The 24,412-nt window shown below is 35.0% G+C and overlaps 1 protein-coding gene across 1 annotated transcript in view; it reads right to left on the bottom strand.

The window, feature by feature from the left end:
• CSMD3 (CUB and Sushi multiple domains 3) overlaps nt 1–24,412 on the bottom strand; it is a 1,470,240-nt gene that overhangs the window by 724,592 nt on the left and 721,236 nt on the right. The window contains exon 11 of the mRNA NM_001424929.1: nt 362–483. Coding sequence (NP_001411858.1) covers nt 362–483 — 122 coding nt within the window. The remainder of the gene's footprint in view (nt 1–361; nt 484–24,412) is intronic.

The following is a 24,412-nucleotide window of genomic DNA, read 5'->3' as shown; positions in this document are numbered from 1 at the left end:
GCTATGTATAAAAACAAGACATACCTGAATGATAAGACGAGTAGAAAGATATGAAATGATAAGTCATTATTTAGACATCTTTGAAAAATAAATATATTTACAAACTTCAAAAGCATATTTCAGAAAACATTTGTTTATAATTTTAATGTGTTCTGATTTATATGTTAGTTGAGACAGAATTACAGTATTTAATTGTTTTTCTTATTTCTCATATAAGTGTAGGTTTTATATAATTTATAGGTAGGAAATATTTCAGAAATCATACTTGAGCTGTGAATTTTCTTTACTGCCCTTTCCCTCATGATTTCCTCAGTTTTGTCTTTATGATTATGCTTTTGCACCAGAGATGGTTTTCACTTACCTTATTTGTATTCACTGCTGTGATGACCCAGACACATTGTGCATTGCTGTCATATTGGAATGGAAAGTTGGGAGATGTAAAGGTTCCACTTGGTCCTTGAAGATTAGAGCCACACGTCTTCACTAAAAGAAAAATCACATTTTAAAAGCTGAGCATGTGCCACATGCAAAATCACAGCATTAAAATATCTTGCAAGTAGACTTTAAATTCAAAATTGCACAATAATAACCACACTGAAATATGTATAATGATATTCTAATGTGATTTATCAAAATGAGAGTGGTTTTTACATCCTGAAGTTCACAAGTCATATTTTAAACATTAACTGAAAAATAGTTATGAATAAAAGTGTGAGGCATGATAAATTGTTCTATGACTGTAAATAGGTTAGTTTAATTAGAGACAGGTCATATTTATTCAATATTGTGTTAACAAAATTCTATAAAGAGGAAGAAATAAAGCTTTGGATTGATTAAGCAATCTAAATAGTGTTTTCCTTTCTATTTATTAAGTACACTAGGACTCATAATAGCATAATAGCATAAAACTTGTAATTGAGACATCAATATTAAAACTACTTTTTCTGTTCTTAAGACTGTGAATTGGGCCATTCAGACTGCAAAAAAAGCTACACTAAAGTAATTTTAATAAATACCCACAAAATCTGTGTTATAATATTTCTTTAGTTTTCTAACTCATCTCTCTTCTAGTTAACCAAAGAGTTATTGACCACACTGTATCTGGGGCTTGACTTCCTTCTTGAGTGCCACAAAAGTTTCTAGGTGGTATTATTTTTGATATGCAATTTTTGCCTCATTCCATTAAAATACTGCCTAAGTCATCTTTTTTTTCCCCACAATACATCAAATGTAATTCACTGTATTTTTAAATCATGTACAGTTTAACATAGATTTTTCATATGCACATATGACTTTACATATAATCATTTTAAAGTTCATTTAATAGAGGTCCCCAAAGTTTTTTTGACATGTCCAAGATCTTCAACTGGTAACTAGTATAGTTAAGATTTGAGCTCAGGTCTTCCCACTCCAAGTCTTATCTTTCTATCATGAAATGTGTGTCTTCCTAGTATGTTAAAAATGTAATTTTTTACTAGGTATTTTTTTTTCCCTTTAGCTCATATTTTAGCATTAATCTATCTTTGACAACTTTCTGGTAATTCGATGGTTATCTTCTCTTGTTTGTGTCTGATTTCTATATTTTAAACAATATAAATGCTATTTTATAAAAAATAATTACTTATATTTTTTCCCTCAACATTAATTACCAATCTTTCCTTTTTTCATTTATTACCTCCCTCCTTGTAAGTCTCCCATGCTCACTACTCCATTTTCTTCTCTCCTGTTCAATTTTCAATTTCCAATTTCTGCATTATTAATACTTTGGCTGATTTTAGGCTACCAAAGTTCTATCAAAGCCTTACAAAATTTTCTGATGCCTCACAAATTTTTTTCCCAGATTTATTGAGACATATTGAAATATAACACTAAGTTTAAGGTGAACAACATGAAGACTTAATTAACATCTCCATCACCTAACATATCAGCATTTGTATGTGTGTGTGAATGTTTAGTGAAAATGTTTAAGATCTATTCTCTTAGTAACTTTTGAGCATGTGATACAGCATCAGTGACTACAAATCACCATACTGTACATTATACTTTCAGAAGTTTTTCATCTGATAAACTGGAAGTTTTTTCCCTTTAACCCTAGCACCTCCAGACTCACTTTTAAGAACTATTATATGCAGAATACATCATGAGAAACGCTGGACTGGAAGAAACACAAGCTGGAATCAAGATTGCCGGGAGAAATATCAATAACTTCAGATATGCAGATGACACCACCCTTATGGCAGAAAGTGAGGAGGAACTAAAAAGCCTCTTGATGAAATGAAAGTGGAGAGTGAAAAAGTTGGCTTAAAGCTCAACATTCAGAAAACTAAGATCATGGCATCCGGTCCCACCACTTCATGGGAAATAGATGGGAAAACAGTGGAAACAGTGTCAGACTTTATTTTGGGGGGCTCCAAAATCACTACAGATGGTGACTGCAGCCATGAAATTAAAAGACGCTTGCTCCTTGGAAGGAAAGTTATGACCAACCTAGATAGCATATTCAAAAGCAGAGACATTACTTTGCCAACAAAGGTTCGTCTAGTCAAGGCTATGGTTTTTCCTGTGATCATGTATGGATGTGAGAGTTGGACTGTGAAGAAGGCTGAGCACCGAAGCATTGATGCTTTTGAACTGTGGTGTTGGAGAAGACTCTTGAGAGTCCCTTGGACTGCAAGGAGATCCAACCAGTCCATTCTGAAGGAGATCAGCCCTGGGATTTCTTTGGAAGGAATGATGCTAAAGCTGAAACTCCAGTACTTTGGCCACCTCATGGGAAGAGTTGACTCATTGGAAAGGACTCTGATGCTGGAAGGGATTGGGGGCAGGAGGAGAAGGGGATGACAGAGGATGAGATGGCTGGATGGCATCGCTGACTTGATGGACGTGAGTCTGAGTGAACTCCAGGAGTTGGTGATGGACAGGGAGGCCTGGCGTGCTGCAATTCATGGGGTCCCAAAGAGTCAGACACGACTGAGCGACTGATCTGATCTGATTCTACCATCGGACAATTGCATTAATCTCCCATGCTAGTAAGTAATGGTTAAAATCTTGCGTGCTAGGCTTCAGCATTAGAGCAACCAAGAACTTCCGGATGTCCAAGCTGGGTTTAGAAAATGAAAAGGAACCAGAGATCAAACTGCCATTTGCTGGATCACAGAAAAAGCAAGAGAATTCCAGAAAAACATCTACCTCTGTTTCATTTACTATGCCTTTGACTATGTGGGTCATAACGAACTGTGGAAAGCTCTTTAGGAGATGGTGAGGGATAGGGAGGCCTGGCATGATGCATTCCACAGGGTCACAAAGAGTCAGACATGACCAGGACACTGAACAACAACATTCTACTCTCTGGCTCTGTGAGTTTGTCATTTTTACATTCCACATTGAGATCATTATACTGCAACTTCTTTTAAGTCTTCCATGTTCACTAGTCTATGTTTTCCTTCACATTCCCTCCACTCCTTTTTTTTAAAACTTTATTGGAGCATAGTTGCTTTACAATATTTTGCTAGCATCTGTTGTACAGCAAAGTGAATCAGTTGTATATATATATATATATATATATATATATATATATACCCCCTCTTTTTAGACTTCCTTCCCATTTAGGTCACCAAAGAGCACTGAATAGAGTTCCCTGTGCTATACAATAGGTTCTCATTAGTTATCTATTTTATACATAGTAGTGTACAAATGTCAATCCCAATCTCCCAATTCAAATCCCATACCCAATTCATACCAATTCATAACCCTCTAAGGTTAAAACAAAATATGGATGCTCACAGTCTATGGCAGCACTCAACATTATCTCAGAAGTTCTAGGTAATGCAATAGAGTTGGAAAAATTTTGGAAAGCATTACAAAATTAAAAAAAAAAAGTATAATTTTTAATCAAATGTGCTATTTGCCTACCTAAGCTCAAGAAAGTTAATAATATATCTACAATTTATACTACTTTATATTTTAGTCACATAATCTGCCTTTGAAGAAAAAATGCATGTGAAAATATAAAGTTCGCTTGTATAACTGTAATAGTCAGCAATCCAAATTGAAAGATCAAATTCACACAAGCAACAAAGTGAACATGTAATTTTTAAAAACATATTTGGCAAGAAATGTAAAAGTCTTCCATAAAAAGAAGCATAAAAAATTTCAGAAGGAAATGAAATAAAACCTGTATAAGTACCAAGACAGGTTGTATTCTATGTAAGAACCCATATAACTGGAAAGATTGGTTGCATTCTGCATGGAAAGGCTTTTTGCACAAAAATGTTAACATCCTGATTTTAGGGATTTAAAATGAATTGATACAAATTAGCTAATTTGCATATATTCTATGTATCTATGATTATCTTAATTCAGTGTTTTTGACAGTTATTTTACAATATTCTATATGTTTTATTCATATGTCACCTATGTTTTTAAAAAGTTAGAGAATAATAGTTAATTTATCATTTTCCAGTTTTGTTTTAGAAGTGAAATGAGCTTATATATATGGAGACATTGTGAGATACTGTAAAGAGGATAATGCTGTTTCAAGAAAATGATATAAATATAGTAGGAGAAACCAAAAAAAAATCAACCCTAGCTTCTCTATCAATATGCTGTAGTCCTATTCTTCCCTCAGGTCAAGCACATACAGTTAACTATGCTTGGAAAAACATCTACAAAAAAGGTTAAATACAATGAAATATGATTTGGTTCAACTGTAACCTTCAGGCATTTAAATTTGTGCTAGATATAATGTTTCAAATACTTGAGCAAGACAAGCAAAAATTTTATTTTCTGGTTGAGTAAGAAAGATTCAATTCACAGGTTAAATATTATTTTTGCATGCAATATACCAACTGGGTCCTGTCTACAGTTGTCTCTGAGTCTACTGAACCCTGAAGTATCTCTTTCAGTCTCTCTTCCAGAATCTTTTTTTTTTTTTTTTTGTAATATTGAGGGACTTTGTTGATCTTGTTCCAACATATTCTCAGGATTTGAACATTTCATAAAGCTCCTTCCACTCACTTACTCGCAATGCCTACAACACATTGAGGATGTTTGCACTTTAATACCTTAGTACTTGTTGTATTTCTCATTTTATATAGGTTTCTCCTCAAACAGTTATTAATAGTCTGTTCTATCTGAATAATCTATCTAAACTTTGATTTTTAACCTTCATATACAATTGTATACATAGATATCCATATTTATGAAAAGTATATACATATACAAACGTGTACAGACACACACATATATACCACTGTTTACTGTCTCTTTTCCTTATTGGAATGATAACTTCATGAGAGCAAGGACTCGTTTTGTTCACCATGGTGTCTCCAGTGCCTAGAACAGCATGTGGCACATAGTAGATATTCATTAAACATACGAATGAATGAATGGACCTGTGACTAAAATAATGAGAGTAACAACAAAGATTTGATTTTGTTTCTGATTGGTGTCTCCCCACTACTCCCCACCCTATCTGGCTTTTGGATATAGTGGCAATTTAAGCTACCACCCTTTTGTAGATATTCTCTTCCACAAATGTTTCACTAACAGCTCTGTGAACAAGTAAGTTCTACTGTCTCCTGCTCTGGGCTTCCCTGGTAGCTCAGATGATAAAGAGTCCGCCTGCAATGCAGGAGACCTGGGCTCAATTCCTGGGTTGGAAAGATCCCCTGGAGGAGGGCATGGTAACCCATTCCAGTATTCCCGCCTGGAGAATCTCCATGGACAGAGAAGCCTGGCAGGCTACAGTCCATGGGATCACAAAGAATTGGACACAACTGAGCAACTAAGCATAGTCTCCTGCTCTAAGGCTGCCCCTTAGGTATGTTGGAAGATTTCTAGCAAGTAGTAATTCTTTGTTATGAGGGGTATGATATGAGAGGTATGATGTGTCTTTAACAGAATCATTAGGATGAAGTCCAAGTAGTTTTGTAGTCTGTGTACCTTCACTGTCCCTGCCTCTTCTACTTACTTTGTGTTCACACTTGAGCAAATCCAAACCATCTGAATCCCATTATCTCACCTGTAAACTTAGACAGTTAAACTACATCACCCACACTCTCTGACAGGCATACAGTGACTTACAATTATATTATGCAGTTATCTCTGTGCTCTTAATGGCTTCTTCCAATAGGTGCAGAGAGGTTAGTAGAGCTTGGAAGTTATGTTGTTGTCCAATCTCAGTGATATAGCCTTATTCTTATTAAAATGGTTTGATGGCATATAAAACATGGAAAATTATGGGGTTTTTTTTAGTAAAAACTCAATGTGAATTCAGGTGTATTTGTAATATTTCTCTTTTATTTCACCTGTAGGTTAATATTGTGATCTTACCCTAGCAGAAGTACTTCCATTTATATCTTTCAATATCTACAGTGATCTCTTTGCTCATTATCCAGGGATGTGACACATAGTGTTAGATTATTTCTGAGAATAATCTGACATTGGCTATGAAATAAACTATATTTTTTATGCTACACAAGAGGTGGTAGACAAAGCAGGTGATATTAATTTTAACTTTGTAGAGTTTCTACCACTTCTAGAAATTCTAACTTGTAATTTGGAAAACTGAATGTTTTAATAAGGTATGATGATGAACACATATAACAATGAATAAGCACGAACAGCCCAAACTTTGTGAGTTTCATCAAGTCAGAATGGCTTAGACTATATGAGATGTACCAACAAAAAACTTACTTTTTTAGGGTTTCTGATGGGGCCCTGTGAGGTATGATGATAAATATTGCTAGGGGAAAACCTAAAATGACTAAAACTGAATGTGTTTGGTATTTAATGATGGACAACTTCCAGTATTCAGTGAAAACTAAACATGGACAGACATGTTGTGGTTACTTCCCCACATGAAAGGGAACACTCCCTGATCTCACAGAGGTTGCTGCTGCTGCTGCTAAGTTGCTGCAGTCGTGTCTGACTCTGTGCAACCCCACAGACGGCAGCCCATCAGGCTGCCCCGTCCCTGGGATTCTCCAGGCAAGAACACTGGAGTGGATTGCCATTTCCTTCTCCAGTGCATGAAAGTGAAAAGTGAAAGTGAAGTCGCTCAGTCATGTCTGACTCTTAGCAACCCCATGGACTGCAGCCTACCAGTCTCCTCTGTCCTTGGGATTTTCCAGGCAAGAGTACTGGAGTGGGGTGCCACTGCCTTCTCTGCTCACAGAGGTAAACTACGGTAAATGTTACTCATAATTTCCTTTTAATCTGTCTCAATGAGATCCAACCAGTTCATTCTAAAGATCAGTCCTGGGTGTTCTTTGGAAGGAATGATGCTAAAGCTGAAACTCCAGTACTTTGGCCACCTCATGCGAAGAGTTGACTCATTGGAAAAGACTCTGATGCTGGGAGGGATTGGGGGCAGGAGGAGAAGGGGACGACAGAGGATGAGATGGCTGGATGGCATCACTGACTCGATGGACGTGAGTCTGAGTGAACTCCGGGAGTTGGTGATGGACAGGAAGGCCTGGCATGCTACGATTCATAGGGTTGCAAAGAGTCGGACACGACTGAGCGACTGAACTGAACTGAACTCAACTGAATCTGTCTTTGCCCAAACACAACCAGTGGTAACTGAACTCTCTTTTTACTATCTATGCTTTGCAACAAAGTTAATAACTTCTGTTTTTATCATGAGATTAATTAAAGCATAAAATAGGGCTTTTATTATATTGATTTGAATTATTGATTTTCTCTCCAAAAAAACTATCTCCTGGGACTGAGTAAGACCCAGGAGAGGAAAAAAAAAGTGGGGATAGTACTTCATTGAATAATAATTTTACAGATGTAAATTTATTTTGGATTTAATGGTAGTGATTTAAGCAAATGATATGTTATAAATAAGAAGTACTTGATGTTGGGTGCCTGAGAGAATCAGACTTATTATAGTTTTAGAAATTTTAGTAAGAATCTACCACTTAAACCTTTTTATGTCCATGACATAAACTGATATTTAGCTTATATTGTAAGCTGATAGCAACTGATACAATATAAAATGATAACACAATATATTGCAATAAATGATAACACAATATATAATGCAATATATTGTCACAATGAAAATTAATATTTTTATTATTTACTAATCAAACACATTCCAGATCTAAAAACACATATGATTGAACAGTTGAGAACTTTTGTCCAGAGAATGTAATCATCAGATTGTTCACTGGAAAAAAAAAAGAACTTTCAAATTTAATGGATTTTTTAGATGCTATATTTTTAACTAATTTGTGAAAGCTGAATGCTGCATGCTAATTATTCTGAAAATTCATGTATTCCAAAACAATAAATGACTGCATATTCTGCTTGATACAGTGCCAGAGACTGAAAGTGACAAGGTAAAAAAGAGAGTCAAGGTCTCTGCCCTCATAGAATTTATAGTCTAGAAGAGAAGAGAAACACTAAACTAGGAGATTGTATTTACAACATACTATGGGCATAACCTCAGATATGCAGATGACACCACCCTTATGGCAGAAAGTGAAGAGGAACTAAAAAACCTCTTGATGAAAATGAAAGAGGAGAGTGAAAAAGTTGGCTTAAAGCTCAACATTCAGAAAACGAAGATCATCGCATCTGGTCCCATCACTTCATGAGAAATAGTTGGGGAAACAGTGGAAACAGTGTCAGACTTTATTTTTGGGGCTCCAAAATCACTTCAGATGGTGATTGCAGCCATGAAATTAAAAGACACTTACTCCTTGGAAGGAAAGTTATGACCAACCTAGATAGCATACTCAAAAGCAGAGACATTACTTTGCCAACAAAGGTCTGTCTAGTCAAGGCTATGGTTTTTCCAGTGGTCATGTATGGATGTGAGAGTTGGACTGTGAAGTAACCTGAGCGCCGAAGAACTGATGCTTTTGAACTGTGGTGTTGGAGAAGACTCTTGAGAGTCCCTTGGACTGCAAGGAGATCCAACCAGTCCATTCTAAAGGAGATCAGCCCTAGGATTTCTTTAGAAGGAATAATGCTAAAGCTGAAACCCCAGTACTTTGGCCACCTGATGTGAAGAGTTGACTCATTGGAAAAGACTCTGATGCTGGGAGGAATCAGGGGCAGGAGGAAAAGGGGACGGCAGAGGATGAGATGGCTAGATGGCATCACTGACTCAATGTACATTTGGGTGGACTCCGGAGTTGGTGATGGACAGGGAGGCCTGGCATTCTGAGATTCATGGGGTCGCAAAGAGTCAGACACGACTGAGTGACTGAACTAAACTGAACTGATAAAAAATGACTTCAAGAAAAAGCAAATGGGTCAAGAAGTTTAGAAATTTCTAAATTGGAAGTTATAGGAAGTACAAAAGATATATGAGTTCAAACAGAAAATAAAAACTTTGAAAGATATGAAAAATATTTTATAAATTAAACATTAAAATGAAGGACTTTGTAAACTAGCAAATAAAATGCTCTGAAAAAGAAAAAAATTGAAGAACTAATTTTTAACTGAGATCAGAAAAGATTTGCTATAAAAAAATGAATAAAGCTTGGTAGAAATTTATTATCAAAGTTGACAAAGGAAAATAGGACAAATGAGAATACCACCAGAACTAGTGTCTGTTCTCTTAACAGACATAAATAGGAATTGTGAAGTTTTCACACAGATAATAAACAGCTTTAAATAATGTACAGATATATGAGTTAAGTATCTGAATTTTAGTCTCTCTGCATCATATTTGGCATAGTTCTTGAAGGACAATGTTCAACTACACTTTATCTTTCTCTTGCATTCTTTCTTCCTGAGAAGGGAACTCCTAATAGTTTGGAAAGTTTCACATGAAGTTATTTTTATTATGAAGTGAAATCCTACATTAGCATTTCCTCTATAACAATCTAAACCCAAAAACGTAGATTTAAGCAATGCCTTGAAATATGGTTAAAGTACTTTCAATATTTCAGAATCTCATTTTGTTCTTGTTTTGTTTAGTAACTATTTAATACAGTATACAATCTCATTACCTGAAAAATATAGAATTATTAAACTAAGATCTGTACTGAACTTCAAATAAATGAGTACAGAAACAGTTCTCTGAATCAATTAATATTCTCATATTGTTGACTGTTAGTCATGAAACACACACACTCATGCATATACACATGCATCTGAAAGTGAATGATAAAACCTATTTAAACCACTGCCTGGAACTGAATAAGTAGTACTTATCCCTTGGTATGTAGTTCAGCTCAGTAACATTTAATTGGACATCCTAGTCTCTATGTCTTCATGAGATGCTGACAAAATATCAGAAGTAGAGTAACAATTAGGACTAATCGTCAAATAGATCTGAGTGTCATCTGCAGAAGAATGAAGGTCTAATTCATGTCTTCACTGAAAGGAAGCATATAAATATGGAATAATACTGAAGTGAACCCAGAGCAGGGAACTGAAAAACAGAAGAGATGCTATGAAAGGGACAGAATTAAAATTAGCAAGAGGCAGACTGCATAGGATCAGATAAATCTGATTAAAACTCAGCAAATGCAATTTCTATTAAAAAGGAAAATCAAACATACAAATTTTCAAGACATAAAAGTTTTTTTTTTCTTTCCTAGTTCTTGGATGTTAGTAATTTAATCTAGTTATGAAGGTCATATTTACATATGATACAGCCTCTCCTTGTGCTTTGTTTCCCTGCAACATCCCGTTGGTATTAGGATGAGAGTACACATGGCATCGTCAGTGATTTTGATATGCAACTTAGGTGAATTAATGTTTTATTATGCTTTATGATGAAAATAAAAGAAAATCCAACATAAACTAAGTTTATCAATAAGAGGGACAGATTAGGTGGTAGGATAGAATGAGATAAATTGTCATGTACAATATACATAGAAACCAGAGTGTTCTTAAGGCCATCCAGGGGGAGAAGGGGGTGGAAGAGAAATGGGAAGTCGGAAGAAAAGAAAGGAATAAGAATACGATGTGAATAGGAAGATGGTATGTGGTAAAGAAGTCAGAGTTATAAAAACTTTTGAGCAACTGGTAGTACAAAGAATTTAACAGGTAAGAGTATGTAATACTCAATTTCAAGCTGTTTGCCTACTTTTCATGTAGACAGTCCTCCTTTTCAAATTATCCATAAGATTAATTGAACAAGTTATCACCAAGTTATCTATCACCTGTATATTTAAAACCTGTTCTTATTTGCTTGTTTAGATAAAATTAGGGACAATGTCTATTTGAATTTATATAGAATGTAAGTAATTCATAAACTTTAAGACAGAATTAACCATTTGACAGTAAGTATCCAGTTACTGTGGAGAAGGCAATGGCACCCCACTCCAGCACTCTTGCCTGGAAAATCCCATGGATGGAGCAGCCTAGTGGGCTGTAGTCCATGGGGTTGCTGAGAGTCGGACACGACTGAGCGACTTCCCTTTCACTTTTCACTTTCATGCACTGGAGAAGGAAGTGGCAACCCACTCCAGTGTTCTTGCCTGGAGAATTCCAGGGACTGGGGAGCCTGGTGGGCTTCCGTCTCTGGGGTCGCACAGAGTCAGACACGACTGAAGCGACTTAGCAGCAGCAGTATCCAGTTACTTTCAAGAAATTCACTGAAATCTCAGAGAAGATTTTCAGTTCAGTTCAGTTCAGTCGCTCAGTAATGTCCGACTCTTTGCAGCCCCATGAATTGCAGCACGCCAGGCCTCCCTGTCCATCACCAACTCCCGGAGTTCATTCAAACTCATGTCCATCGAGTCGGTGATGCCATTCAGCCATCTCATCCTCTGTTGTCCCCTTCTCCTCCTGCCCAATCCCTCCCTGCATCAGGGTCTTTCCCAATGAGTCAACTCTTCGCATGAGGTGGCCAAAATTTAGACCTCCTTTATTTTTTTAATTTTTATTTTACACTGGAGTATCATTAATTAACAATGTTGTATTAGTTTTAGGTATACAGCAAAGTGATTCAGTTATACATTACAAGTATCTATTATTTTTCCAATTCTTTTCTCACGAAAGTTATCATAAAATATTAAGCAGAGTTCCCTGTGTTATACAGTAGGTCCTTGTTGGCTATCTATTGTAAATATAGTACTGTGTGTGTCAATCCCAAATTTCCAATATATCCCTCTCCCATCCTTCCCGTGGTAACAATGAATTCATTCCCTAAGATTTTTAGTCTGTCTCTGTTTCATAAATTAGTTCATTTGTACTTTTTTTAGATTCAGTATATAAGCAATAAATGATATTTGTCTTTCCCTGTTTTACTCAGTATGATAATCTCCAGGTCCACCCATGTTGCCACAAATGGCATTATTTCATTCTTTTTAATGGATGAGTAATATTCTATTGTGTATATGAACCACATCTTTTTTATCCTTTCATCTTTTGATGGACATATACATTGTTTCCATGTCTTGGCAATTGTAAACAGTGCTGTGATAAACACTGGAGTACATGTATCCTTTTTTTTTTTTTTTTTTTTTCATGTATCCTTTTGAACTATACTTTTCTCGAGATATATGCCCAGGATTGGGATTGCTAGGCCATATGGTAACTCTTTATTTTCAGTTTTTTTAAGGAACTTCCATTCTATTCTCCTTAGTGACTGCAACAATTTACATTCCCACCAACAATGTAGGACAGTTCCCTTTTCTATACACCCTCTCTAGCATTTACTTTTTGTAGACATTTTGATGATAGCCATTCTGACTGGTGTGAGGTCATATCTCATAGTTTTTATTTGCATTTCTCTCATAATTAGCAACATTGAGCATCTTTTCATTTGCCTCTTGGATATTTGTATATCTGGTCAAGAGAAATGTTTAGACCTCCTTTAAAAAAAGAAATTAAACTATCTGCTCTACACTTAAAAAGGCAGGAAACTTCAGTTGATGATTTGTAATTTTAAAATGCACCATTCTCTAAGTTACTTCCATAGCTTTCACATGCTATTTTTATCTGAACTATTATTTTTTAGCTCATCCTACTAAAATTCATTCTTCCACATCCTTATTTGTATTAGAGGATTTATACTTTTTTTTTAGTTTACCTACAAATAATTATGTTCCTCTGTGTCAGCAACTATTTCTTTTATCTCTGAGTGACACGAAGTTGGCTTAGTATATAACACATAGTAAATGCTCAGAAAACATTTAAGAAACTTAATTGATGAATAGCTAAACAAAAGTAAAATATACCTAAGTATAAGAAATAAAAAGGCTGATTTTATAACTTAAATGTTTCAATTAAAATTTAAAAAAAAAGTCAGTTCATCAAAGAAGTAGGGAAATTGGATATCACTTGTAATTCTGGACAATCCTTAAACCTAGTGAGAGGTCAAATGAATACTCTATGATGATTTATTATAATTCATTTTAAAAGGATATTTATTCAATACCAAACATTGACTTAGAATGTTTCCATGCAAAAATGAATAAGATAAGATCCTTTCTTTATTGGATTTGAAGTCTTAAGAAGGAGTTAGATACAAACTGTTTATTTTAATTATGTATTATGAGTGATAAATAAAGGTAAGTAAGTATTTTGGGACCATAAAGTGGACAATTTTGCAACCTGGGACTTTAGAGACAGTATCCTTGAGATAATGTCAGAGCTCAATCTTGAAAGGTTAAGACACATGAACTTAGATCAGAAATTCAGGATGGGCTTCCAGGCAGAGGGAAAAGGGGACACTAAATAACATGTTGTATAATAGAAAAATATGCAAATGACAGAACATCTAAGATTGTTTCTAGCTGGATTCTTTAGATAGAGACAAAGAAGTACATGCCTATTTAAGGAGGGCCATAGATGACAGCCTATTGCAGTTGTTGGATCATTCATTTTTGGTCAAAATTAAGGGGATATTTGGTGATATAGAAGAACATTTTCCTTAACTGTGTCTATATTTTTAAGTTGATCAGTTCAAATGCCAAATGCCGAATGAATTTAAGAAAGTAAAACTAGATGCCCAGACACAAGAATGAAAAGTCAAGTCATATACTTTTCCCCCATCAGATCAATTCAGTTCGGTCGCTCAGTCGTGTCTGACTTTTTGAGACCCCATGAACTGCAGCATGCCAGGCTTCCCTGTTTATCACCAACTCCTGGGGCTTACTCAAACTCATGTCCATTGAGTCAGTGATGCCATCCTACCATCTCACCCTCTGTTCCTTTCTCCTCCCACCTTCAGTCTTTCCCAGCATCAGGATCTTTTCAAATGAGTCAGTTCTTCACATCATGTGGCCTAATAAGTATTGGAGTTTCAGCTTCAGCATCAGTCCTTCCAATGAATACCCAGGACTGATTTCCTTTAGGATGGACTGGTTGGATCTCCTTGCTGTCCAAGGGACTCTCAAGAGTCTTCTCCAACACCACAGCTCAAAAGCATAAATTCTTCAGCTCTCAGTTTTCTTTATAGTCCAACTGTCACATCCATACACAACTACTGGAAAAAACATAGCCTTGACTAGACGGACCTTTGTTGGCATAATAATGTCTCTGCTTAATTACCCCCCATATACTTATGCTATTGTATTGGTATATAGTTCTATTTAGTTTTAACATAGGGGTCAAATATATTCATTTACTTAATTATTGACTCAGTTATTCATTCAATCAATGTTACTTATTATAGATATATGAGTCCACTCAACAGTATGAGAATTAGTGATCATATAGTTGTAAAACAGGCCTTGCCTCCCCACATACCTCACATTTTATAGAGACAACATGAAGTATCTCATTTTAAGATTAATTAAACAATCTTTTAAAATGCTACAAAAGAAAAGTACAGGTTGCCTGAGACTATATATTTGAGAGACTTACTATAGCAAGAGGAGTCAGATCATGAAGCACTCTTCTTCAAAAGACTTATTAATACAAGACAGTATTTTTTGGCATGACAAAGAAGGACAAAGCATGTGAAACAAAATCTAGGTTATATAAAATATTTTTAATTAAATATTTTTTCTTTCAAATATATCCTAAAACCAAACCAACTGTTTATATTTTCTTTGAATCCTATAAATATGTTTTCATGAATTGTTAGGTGTCACTGTGGCTATATTTTGGAGAAGGAAATGGCAACCCAATCCAGTGTTCTTGCCTGGAGAATCCCATGGACAGAGAAGCCTGGTAGGCTGCAGTCCGTGGGGTCGCACAGAGTCGGACACGACTGAAGCGACTTGGCGGCGGCGGTGGCTATATTTTAGCCCTGAATGTTACTGCTCAGAAATTTTTAAAGTAGTTCAAAGCAGTCTTTTTCAGCTTTACTATCTTCTGTTCCTCAATCTTTTTATTTATACCAATAGGCTTGACAAATCCTTGGCTTTATGAAAACCCCATAACAGTCATCCAATTCCGAAAATAATGGGGCTTCATTAGAAGCCTTTTACTGCTCAACAAGTACATTATTCCTCTAAAGTGGTATCCAAGATCTTTATAAAGGAAAAAAGAGAAAAGGAAAAAAACAAAGGACTGGGAGACTACTTCTTGGAATTGAGTCAGTGAATCCCAGGACATGAAAAATAATGATATACAAGAGACTATATTTCTCTATTCAAAAAAAAAAAATTATTTAAAAATACTAATAATTATTTCAAGAAACAAAATATGATTCTATAGAAGGTCAACTGTCAAGATCACTCACTGTGTTTACACAACTCATTCCTATTCCAAGGGAACTAGTAGGTACAATGGCACTATTATATTAATCCAAGTGAAAGTTCTAAAAATTAGATATAAAAATTATTATATAATATATATAATACAAAAGTCTTGGCAGAAACCTACCATAAGAGAAAGGAGAAATAATAAATTGGTCCTAAATTATGTATACATTGGATAAAAATGGAAAATTAATCTATCCTTTGCTTGCTCTATTGAAAGAAGTTGGATGAAACTTAAAATATCTGAGGCCCAGAAACTGGTTAACATTTCATAAGTGAAATTCTAGGAAAGAGTTTCCACAGACTGATATGTTGACAGGTAAATTATCTTAATCAAATCTTTAAAAAATGTAAATTAGTAAAAAAATACAAAAGGCCAATATTTATTCAATTTTGAGGAGTGAAATATGAATGTGAAATATGAAAATTAGTTATCAAATGCTGAAAGGTGTACAGTTGATCACCAGGTAATTAGGTTGGGAATGGGGTATATAAAGAAGGGAGTATGTGGCCATCTGCAAACATTTAAGGAGAAGACTTCTACTGAAAAATGTTTAGACACATCTGAACTAGATCAAAGATTGCAAATTCTCCCAATTTTTCAAGGGAAGTTTATGCGAAATCTTCATTTATCCAACGTTGATAAATTTATTTAAAATATATTGACCCATAATAGCCAAATAATCCATAAGCTAATTCTGGACCCCTTACTTATAATGTCTCAGTCACATATTCATTTTTGCATGAAATTAAAACAAACAGCTTATGATTTCAATTAAACAAAGGTGGAAAACATAATTGCAAACTATTTCAATTACTAGACTGCAACAAACTGTTTTAATACTGCTAACTGAAAAACATAATTTTAAAAATTGCTTTTAAAATGAAAATCTCCTAACCATTTATTTTATTCTCTTCAATTTCATTTATTAAATTACAATTTTTATTTTAGAATAATTTTATATTCATAGAAGAGATGTAGAAATCATACAGAAAGTTTCCATGTGCATCTTACTCAGTTCAATGCTAATGTTTTGTATAACCATAATTCATTTGTCAAAAGTAAGAAAGTATCATTGGTATATTACTATTAACAAAACTCCAGACTTTATTTGTATTTCAAAAACTTTTTAAACTAATATTACTATTTTCTATTCCAGGACCTAACCCAAGATATCACATTACGTGAATTTATGTTTCTTTAGTCCCTTCCTGGGGTTTCCCTGGAGACTCAGCGGTAAATAATCCACCTGCCAATTCAGGAGTCCTGAGTTCAACTCCTGGGTCAGGAAGATTCCCTGGAAAAGAAAATGGCAATCCACTCCAGTATTCTTGCCTGAGAAATTCCATGGACAAAGGAATCTGGAAGGCTACCATCCATGGGATCACAAAGAGTTGGACACAACTTAGTGACTAAACAATAAAAATTATCTTCCTTCAATGCCATTTTAAATTAATATTTATATTTTGCCAACTTTCCACCAATGGGTGTGTGTGTGTGTGTGAGACAGAGAGAGAGAGGCAAAGACAGAAGGAAAGAGATAGACAGGATGAGAGGGAAAGAGAGAGCACACATGCTTTTAGCATAGAAGGTCCGTATCCAAACATATGTTGTTGTTGTTTGGTTGCTCAGTCATGTCCAGCTCTTTGTGAGCCCATGAAATGCAGCATGCCAGACATCCCAATTCTTCCCCATCTCTTCAAGTTTGTTCAAACTCATGTCCATTGAGTCAGTGATATTATCCAATCATCTCATCCTCTGCCATCCCCTTCTCCTCCTGCTTTCAGTTTTTCCCAGCATCAGAGTCTTTTTCTAATGAGTCGGCTCTTCGCATCAGGTGGCCAAAGTATTGGAGTTTCAGCTTCAGCATCAGTCCTTCCAATGAATATTCAGGTTTGATTTCCATTAGGACTGACTGGTTTGATCTCCTTGCAAATCCAAGGGACTCTCAAAACCTTCTCCAACACCACAATTCAAAAGCATCAGTTCTTATGTCCAGCCTTCTTTATGGTCCAACTCTCATATCCATAAATGACTACTGGAAAAAACATAGCTTTTACTAGACAGATCTTTGTTGGCAAAGTAATGTCTCTGCTTTTTAATATGCTCTCTAGGCCAGTCCTAGCTTTTCTTCCAAGGAGGAAGTGTCTTTTAATTTAATGGCTGCAGTCACCATCTGCAGTGATTTTGGAGCCCAAGAAAATAAAGTCTTTCACTGTTTTCATTGTTTCCCTATCTTTTTGCCATGAAATGATGGGACCAGATGCCTTGGCCTTCATTTTTTTGAACGTTGAGTTCCAACCTTAGACTAAATATGAGGATTAATTTCTGAGCTGACAAATCTTGATGACTTACAGGAAAAGGTGAAGTTAGTAAGGTAATAACATGTCATATAAGTCCTTGCTTAAATCTGTCTGTATTGCAGTATTAGTATGTTTCTATCCAAAAGAGATCTCTTTACAAGGCCATAATTAGAAACTCAAATAAGTAAATAAATAAATGCTACAGGGTGTTTTAACTGAGACACAAGATAATTCAGTGCTCTAGAGCATCCTCTACATTACTGACATTTTGGATTAGATAACCATTTATTTTATTGTGGGTGCTGTCCTGTGCAATGTAATATGTTTAGCAATATCTCTGTCTTCTACCAACTAGATACCACCAGCATTCACCCCCAAGATGTGACAGCCAAACACTGTACCCTGGGACAGACATTGCTAAAAGTCCCACAGGTGGCAAAAATTCCCCCTCTTATTAAAAACCACTGACTTAGTGGGATATCTTTTGTTTTACCTAATCTCTCTTTGATTTTTTCCCACTCATTTGTTTCTTTTTATCCTTATTTTATCAATGAATTTTGATGACAGAGAAATATGGAAGCAAGGCATAAAATTCAGCTTTCATTACAGTGGGAAGCTATCATAGTAAGTTGTTGAACAGAGTGTTTGGACACTCAAGAAAGAAATAAAAATCTTATTAATTTAAATCAAATTATTCTCCCCAGGTCTTTCCCATATCATTTATCTAGTCCTCACTCTTACATTAGGATTTAAATTGATAATCTTCTAAGAAGCCTTTCCTAATAGCCCCAATCAGGAAATGCATCCCAGTTCATCCTGAATAGAGTGCTCTTCTCATCTTCCAATTTTTTTTTATAAATAATTTACTCTCTTCTACTGTCTTTTTCCCCTCAGTATACTATAAGCTCCTGAGAATGATTATCACATAGTATTTATGATTGGTCCTGTAGGCAGTCAATAAGTATTTACTAAATGAATGATACATTCAGGCAACGGGATCTTGATTGGGACACCAAACTAAGGGATTTGTCATGATAAGGAGCAGAATGAGGGTTATTGGAAATGAACAAAAGCAGCCTCATTAGGGGTAAAAAAAAAAAAAAACAAGGTATAATATATCTGGAGCTGTCTGTGTGCATATGTTTTATATATTTACTTTGAGCAACTAACATCAATAACAGAATGGAATATGATGAAATACTTAAGATAATGATATGTTTTTCCCTTCACAAAATTGACAACACTTGAAATGTGTTTCTTACTTGCTAAGACTCTTCCTGATCTCCTGGTGTCTAGTGAGGATGAAATTAAACCCAAAGTTAGTAGAAAGAAAGAAATAATAAAGATCAGAGTATTAGAGAAGGCCTTTTACAAAGCAATCTACAGATTTAACACAATCTCTAGCAAAATATCCATAACACTTTTCATAGTTAAAGAGGAAATAATCCTAAAATTAATATGGGACAGCAAAATATCCCAAATTGCCAAAGTTATCTTTATAAAAAATAACTAATTTGGAGGTATCATGCTCCCAGACTACACTACAAAGTTACAGTAATCAAAACAGCATGGTACTAGCACAAAAACAGATGCATAGATCAATGGAACAGAATCCATACTCAGAAATGAACCTCCATGCCTATGATCAACCAATCTACAACAAAGGAGGAAAGAATATACAATGGAGAAAAGACAGTCTATTCAACAAGTGATTTTGGAAATAGTGGATAGCTTCATGAAAAAGAATCAAACCAGAATACTTTTTCACATCATATACAAAACTAAATTCAAAATGAATTTAAGATTTAAATGAAAGACCAAAGGAAATCTCACACACACACACAAAAAAACATAGGCAGTAAGCTCTTTAACAACAGTCTTTATTGATATCTTTTTGAATATGTCCGCTTAGGCAAAGGAGACAAAAGCAAAAAATAAATAAATAAATAAGCAAATGGTACTATATCATCTAAAAAGTTTTTGCACAGCAAAAGAAACTACCAACAAAAGGGAGGAACACAACCTACTGAATGAGAGAAGACATTTGCAAATTATATATCTGACAAGAGGTTAATACTCAAAATATATAAAGAACTCATACAACTCAACATTAAAAAATCACACAATCTGATTAGAAAATGAACAAGGCCAGAAATAAACCCATCAGATCAGATCAGATCAGTAGCTCAGTCGTGTCTGACTCTTTGCGACCCCATGAATCGCAGCACGCCAGGCCTCTCTATCCATCACCAACTCCCGGAGTTCACTCAGACTCACGTCCATTGAGTCAGTGATGCCATCCAGCCATCTCATCCTCTGTCGTCCCCTTCTCCTCCTGCCCCCAATCCCTTCCAGCATCAGAGTCTTTTCCAATGAGTCAACTCTTCGCATGAGGTGGCCAAAGTACTGGAGTTTCAGCTTTAGCATCATTCCTTCCAAAGAAATCCCAGGGCTGATCTCCTTCAGAATGGACTGGTTGGATCTCCTTGAAGTCCAAGGGACTCTCAAGAGTCTTCTCCAACACCACAGTTCAAAAGCATCAATTCTTCGGTGCTCAGCCTTCTTCACAGTCCAACTCTCACACCCATACATGACCACAGGAAAAACCATAGCCTTGTCTAGACGAACCTTTGTTGGCAAAGTAATGTCTCTGCTCTTGAATATGCTATCTAGGTTGGTCATAGTAAATTAAACTATGACAAAGGAGGCAAAAATATATAATGGAGAAAAAGAGCCTCTTAAGTGATGCTGGGAAAACTCGACAACCACATGTTAAACAGTAAGATCAGAACATTGCCTCACACTATACATAAAAATAAATGCAAAATGATTTAAAGACCTGAATGTAAGTCCTAGAAGAGAACAAGGTGAACACTCTTTGATGCAGATCATGGCTTTATTTGTTGGAAACAAAACCAAAAATAAACAAAGGGTACCTAATTAAACTTAAAAGCTTTTGCACAACAAAGGAAACCACTGACCAATGAAGAGACAAACTCCAGAATGGAAGAAAATATTTGCAAATGATACAACTGACAAGGGGTTATATATCAAAATATATAAATAGCTCATACAACTCTGTATCAAAGCAATATCAAACAACTCAATCAGAAATTGGCAGAACACCTGAATAGACATTTCTCCAAAGAAAATACACAGATTGCTAACAGTTAAATAACAAATGTTGGTGAGGATGTGGAGAAAAGGAAGCCCTTTACACTGCTGGAGAGAATGTAAATATGTGCAGACACTACAGAAAACAGTATGGAAGTTCTTCAAATAGAACTATCATAAGTGGATCCAGCAATCCCATTTCTGATTATATATTTAGAAAAAACAAAAACACTAATTCAGAACAATACATGCTTCCCAGCATAAGCTATAATAGTCAAGACATAAAACTAACCCAAGTGCACAGAAACAAATGACTGAATTAAAAAAGAAATGGTATGAGACGATAACACTTTCATTGTTTTGATATGCATTTCTCTAATGATTACTAATGTTTGAACATCATCATGTGTCTGTTGGCCACCTATTTATCTTCTTTGAAATATATCTATTTTAATAGAGATAAATATAGATAAAATATATAAAAATAATATACATGTAATATATAAATATATATATACACACACATACACAAACAATGGAATGCTATCTAATAAAAAAATGAATGAAATACTGCCATTTGCAACATGAATTGATCTAGAGGATATTATGCTTAATGAAATAAGTCAGACAGAGAAAGATAAACACTGAAAGACATAAATTATATGTGGAATCTAAAAATAATACAAATGAGTACCTTTCCAAACAGATATAGAAAAGAAACGTGGTTACCAGGAGAGGGAAGGGAGGAAGAACTAACTAGGAGTATGGGATAAACAGATACAAACTTCTATGTATAAAGTACACAAGCAACAAGGATATACTGTAGAGCATAGGAAATCATCAATATACCCATTATGCTGTAAAATGCAGTATAATCCACTAATGGCAAATAATTATACTTCTATAATGGAGTATAATCTACAAAAATAATGAGTCACTAGACTGTACTTCTGAAACTAACAAAACAACCATTGTAAATAATATTTTAAATTAACTATATGTTAATGAAACAAAATGGCCAGAGGATCTGAATAGATATTTTTCAAGGAAGACAAACAGGTGGCCAACAGACACATGAAGATGTTCAAACGCTAATAATCCTTAGATAAATGCATATCAAAACAATGAAAGTGTTACCATTTCATGTCTCTCAGAATAGTTATCATCTAAAAGACATCATCATCACCAACTCAATGGAGATGAATCTGAGCAAACTCCAGGAGAAAGAGGAGGACAGAGGAACCTGGTGTGCTGCAGTCCATTGGGTCACAAAGAGTTGGACACAACTTAGCAAGGAACAACAAAAGACAAGTATTGACAAGGATGCTGAGAAAAGGGAACCTAGGTGCACTGTCTGTGGGATTGTAAATTGGTGCAGCCACTATGGAATTCAATGTGAGTGTTTCTCAAAACATTAAAACCAGTTAATGCCATGTATTCCAGCAATTTCACCTCTAAGAATTTTGCTGAAGAGAACAAAAACACCAAAACATAACCAAGAGCTATATGGACTCCAACATTCATTGTGACATTATTTATAATAGCATAATATAAAAGCAACATAAGTCTCACTGATAGAAGAATGAATGAAGAGAATGTGGTATGTAGAAATATAAGGGAACATTCTTCAACCATTAAAAATGGAATATTGCCATTTGAGACATGTCTGGACCTGGAGGCTCTTATGCTTTCTGAAATAAGTCAGAGAAAGACAAATACTACAGGATCTCACTGTCATGTGGAATCTAAAAATAAAACAAACTAACCAAATAAAATAAAAACAGACATAGATGTAGAGGAGAGTCAAACAGTTGTCAGAAGGAAAGAGGTTAGGGAAGTGAGTGGAATAGGTGTAGAGGGATTAAGTGTTATAAACCTCCAGTTATATCATAAATAAGTCACAAAGGTATAATATAGAGCAAAAGAAATATAGTCAATAATACTGCAATAACTATGTACTGGAAAAGATGGCTACTAGAATTATAACTATGATCATTTCTAATAAATGCAATGTTACATCTTTTTGTATTATACCTGAAACTAACATAATATGTACATCAACTACATTTAAATTAAAAATAACAAAATAATTAATTAAAAATACAAAGTCACTTAGAGTAAATCTTATTCTCACCACATACAGACACACATATACACACACAACACAAATAAAAGTTAATTACTTGAGTTAATGGATGTCTTAATGATTTGGATATTGATAATCATCTGAGAGAGTCAATTCCTAGGCAGGTTGTTAAGAAGTCCGGGATCCCTGAGGAAGAGAAAGGGGTCTGGGCTCTCAAGGAGGAGATAGGGGTCTGGAATTCTCAAGGATGATGAAAGGACAAACTTTTTTTTTTCCCTCTACATTCCTTAGTTTTAGTCACATAAAACGTTTTTTTCTTTAAGCCTCGAACTGATGATTATACAACTCAGTTTAAACTCTGTACTAGGGATTATATAACAATAACACATCCTGATTGAGGACAGTTTCTCCTTCCTGAAAATCTTCTGACTAATCCTAATATCTTAGAATGTATATATGGGAGTGGGTCTGGTAGGATCTTTCTATCGTTAAGTTCTACTTCTGTTATCCTAAAATGTAAAATGTGGCAGTGAGTGTGGTAAAATTTTCACAAACTTGAGACATTCTTTTGATTTATTGTAATAATTAATTTAAAAAGTATATAACTCAACTCCCTTGCTAATACTATCAATGGGGGCATTCTCTGTCCCCCTTAAGATGTCTAGGTCAGAAGCCTTCTATGTCCCTTTTTTTTACCTTAATAAAACTCTCCTACACAAAAGCTCTTGAGTGATCAAGCCTGGTCCCTGGTCCCAAAACTAAATTTTCTTCTTCGGAGATCATGAATCCAACATTGTTCACCGTAAGCTATCAATTCCACATGTGTATGCATATAAAATTATGACACAGTATAGTTTAAATGTCAATATATGCAATTATATTAGTCAATTATTTCTCAATATGTATATCAGCCAAAAAATAAGAGTAACTATAAATATCTGATACAAAACTATATAAATTCAACTTTGCAACCAAATTGCTTAGTAATAAATATTGAGTTTGACAATACCTTTGTGTATGTGAAAATTTGATTTACCCATTTAATGCCCTATCCAAAATATATATCCAACATTTCTTGCCTTAAACTGCATAGTTCATTTAGTCCTGACTGTAACCACATTGGAATTCTTTCCCTGATTCTTTTTCTTCCAAAAGGAGAAAGAGTATATTTTTGAAGTCTGAAGATAAATGGATCAGTCCTTAACTCACATATATCCCTGACCTCTGTGTTGCAGACCCTTGACTTTCAAGAAATTCTGGGAAATGGGTTCAACTGTTC

The sequence above is a fragment of the Bos taurus genome, chromosome 14 (genome assembly GCF_002263795.3).
Source record: "Bos taurus isolate L1 Dominette 01449 registration number 42190680 breed Hereford chromosome 14, ARS-UCD2.0, whole genome shotgun sequence".
Taxonomy (NCBI): Eukaryota; Metazoa; Chordata; class Mammalia; order Artiodactyla; family Bovidae; genus Bos; species Bos taurus.
Note: the sequence above shows the minus strand (reverse complement) of the source record. Positions and strands in the feature narration are given on the sequence as shown.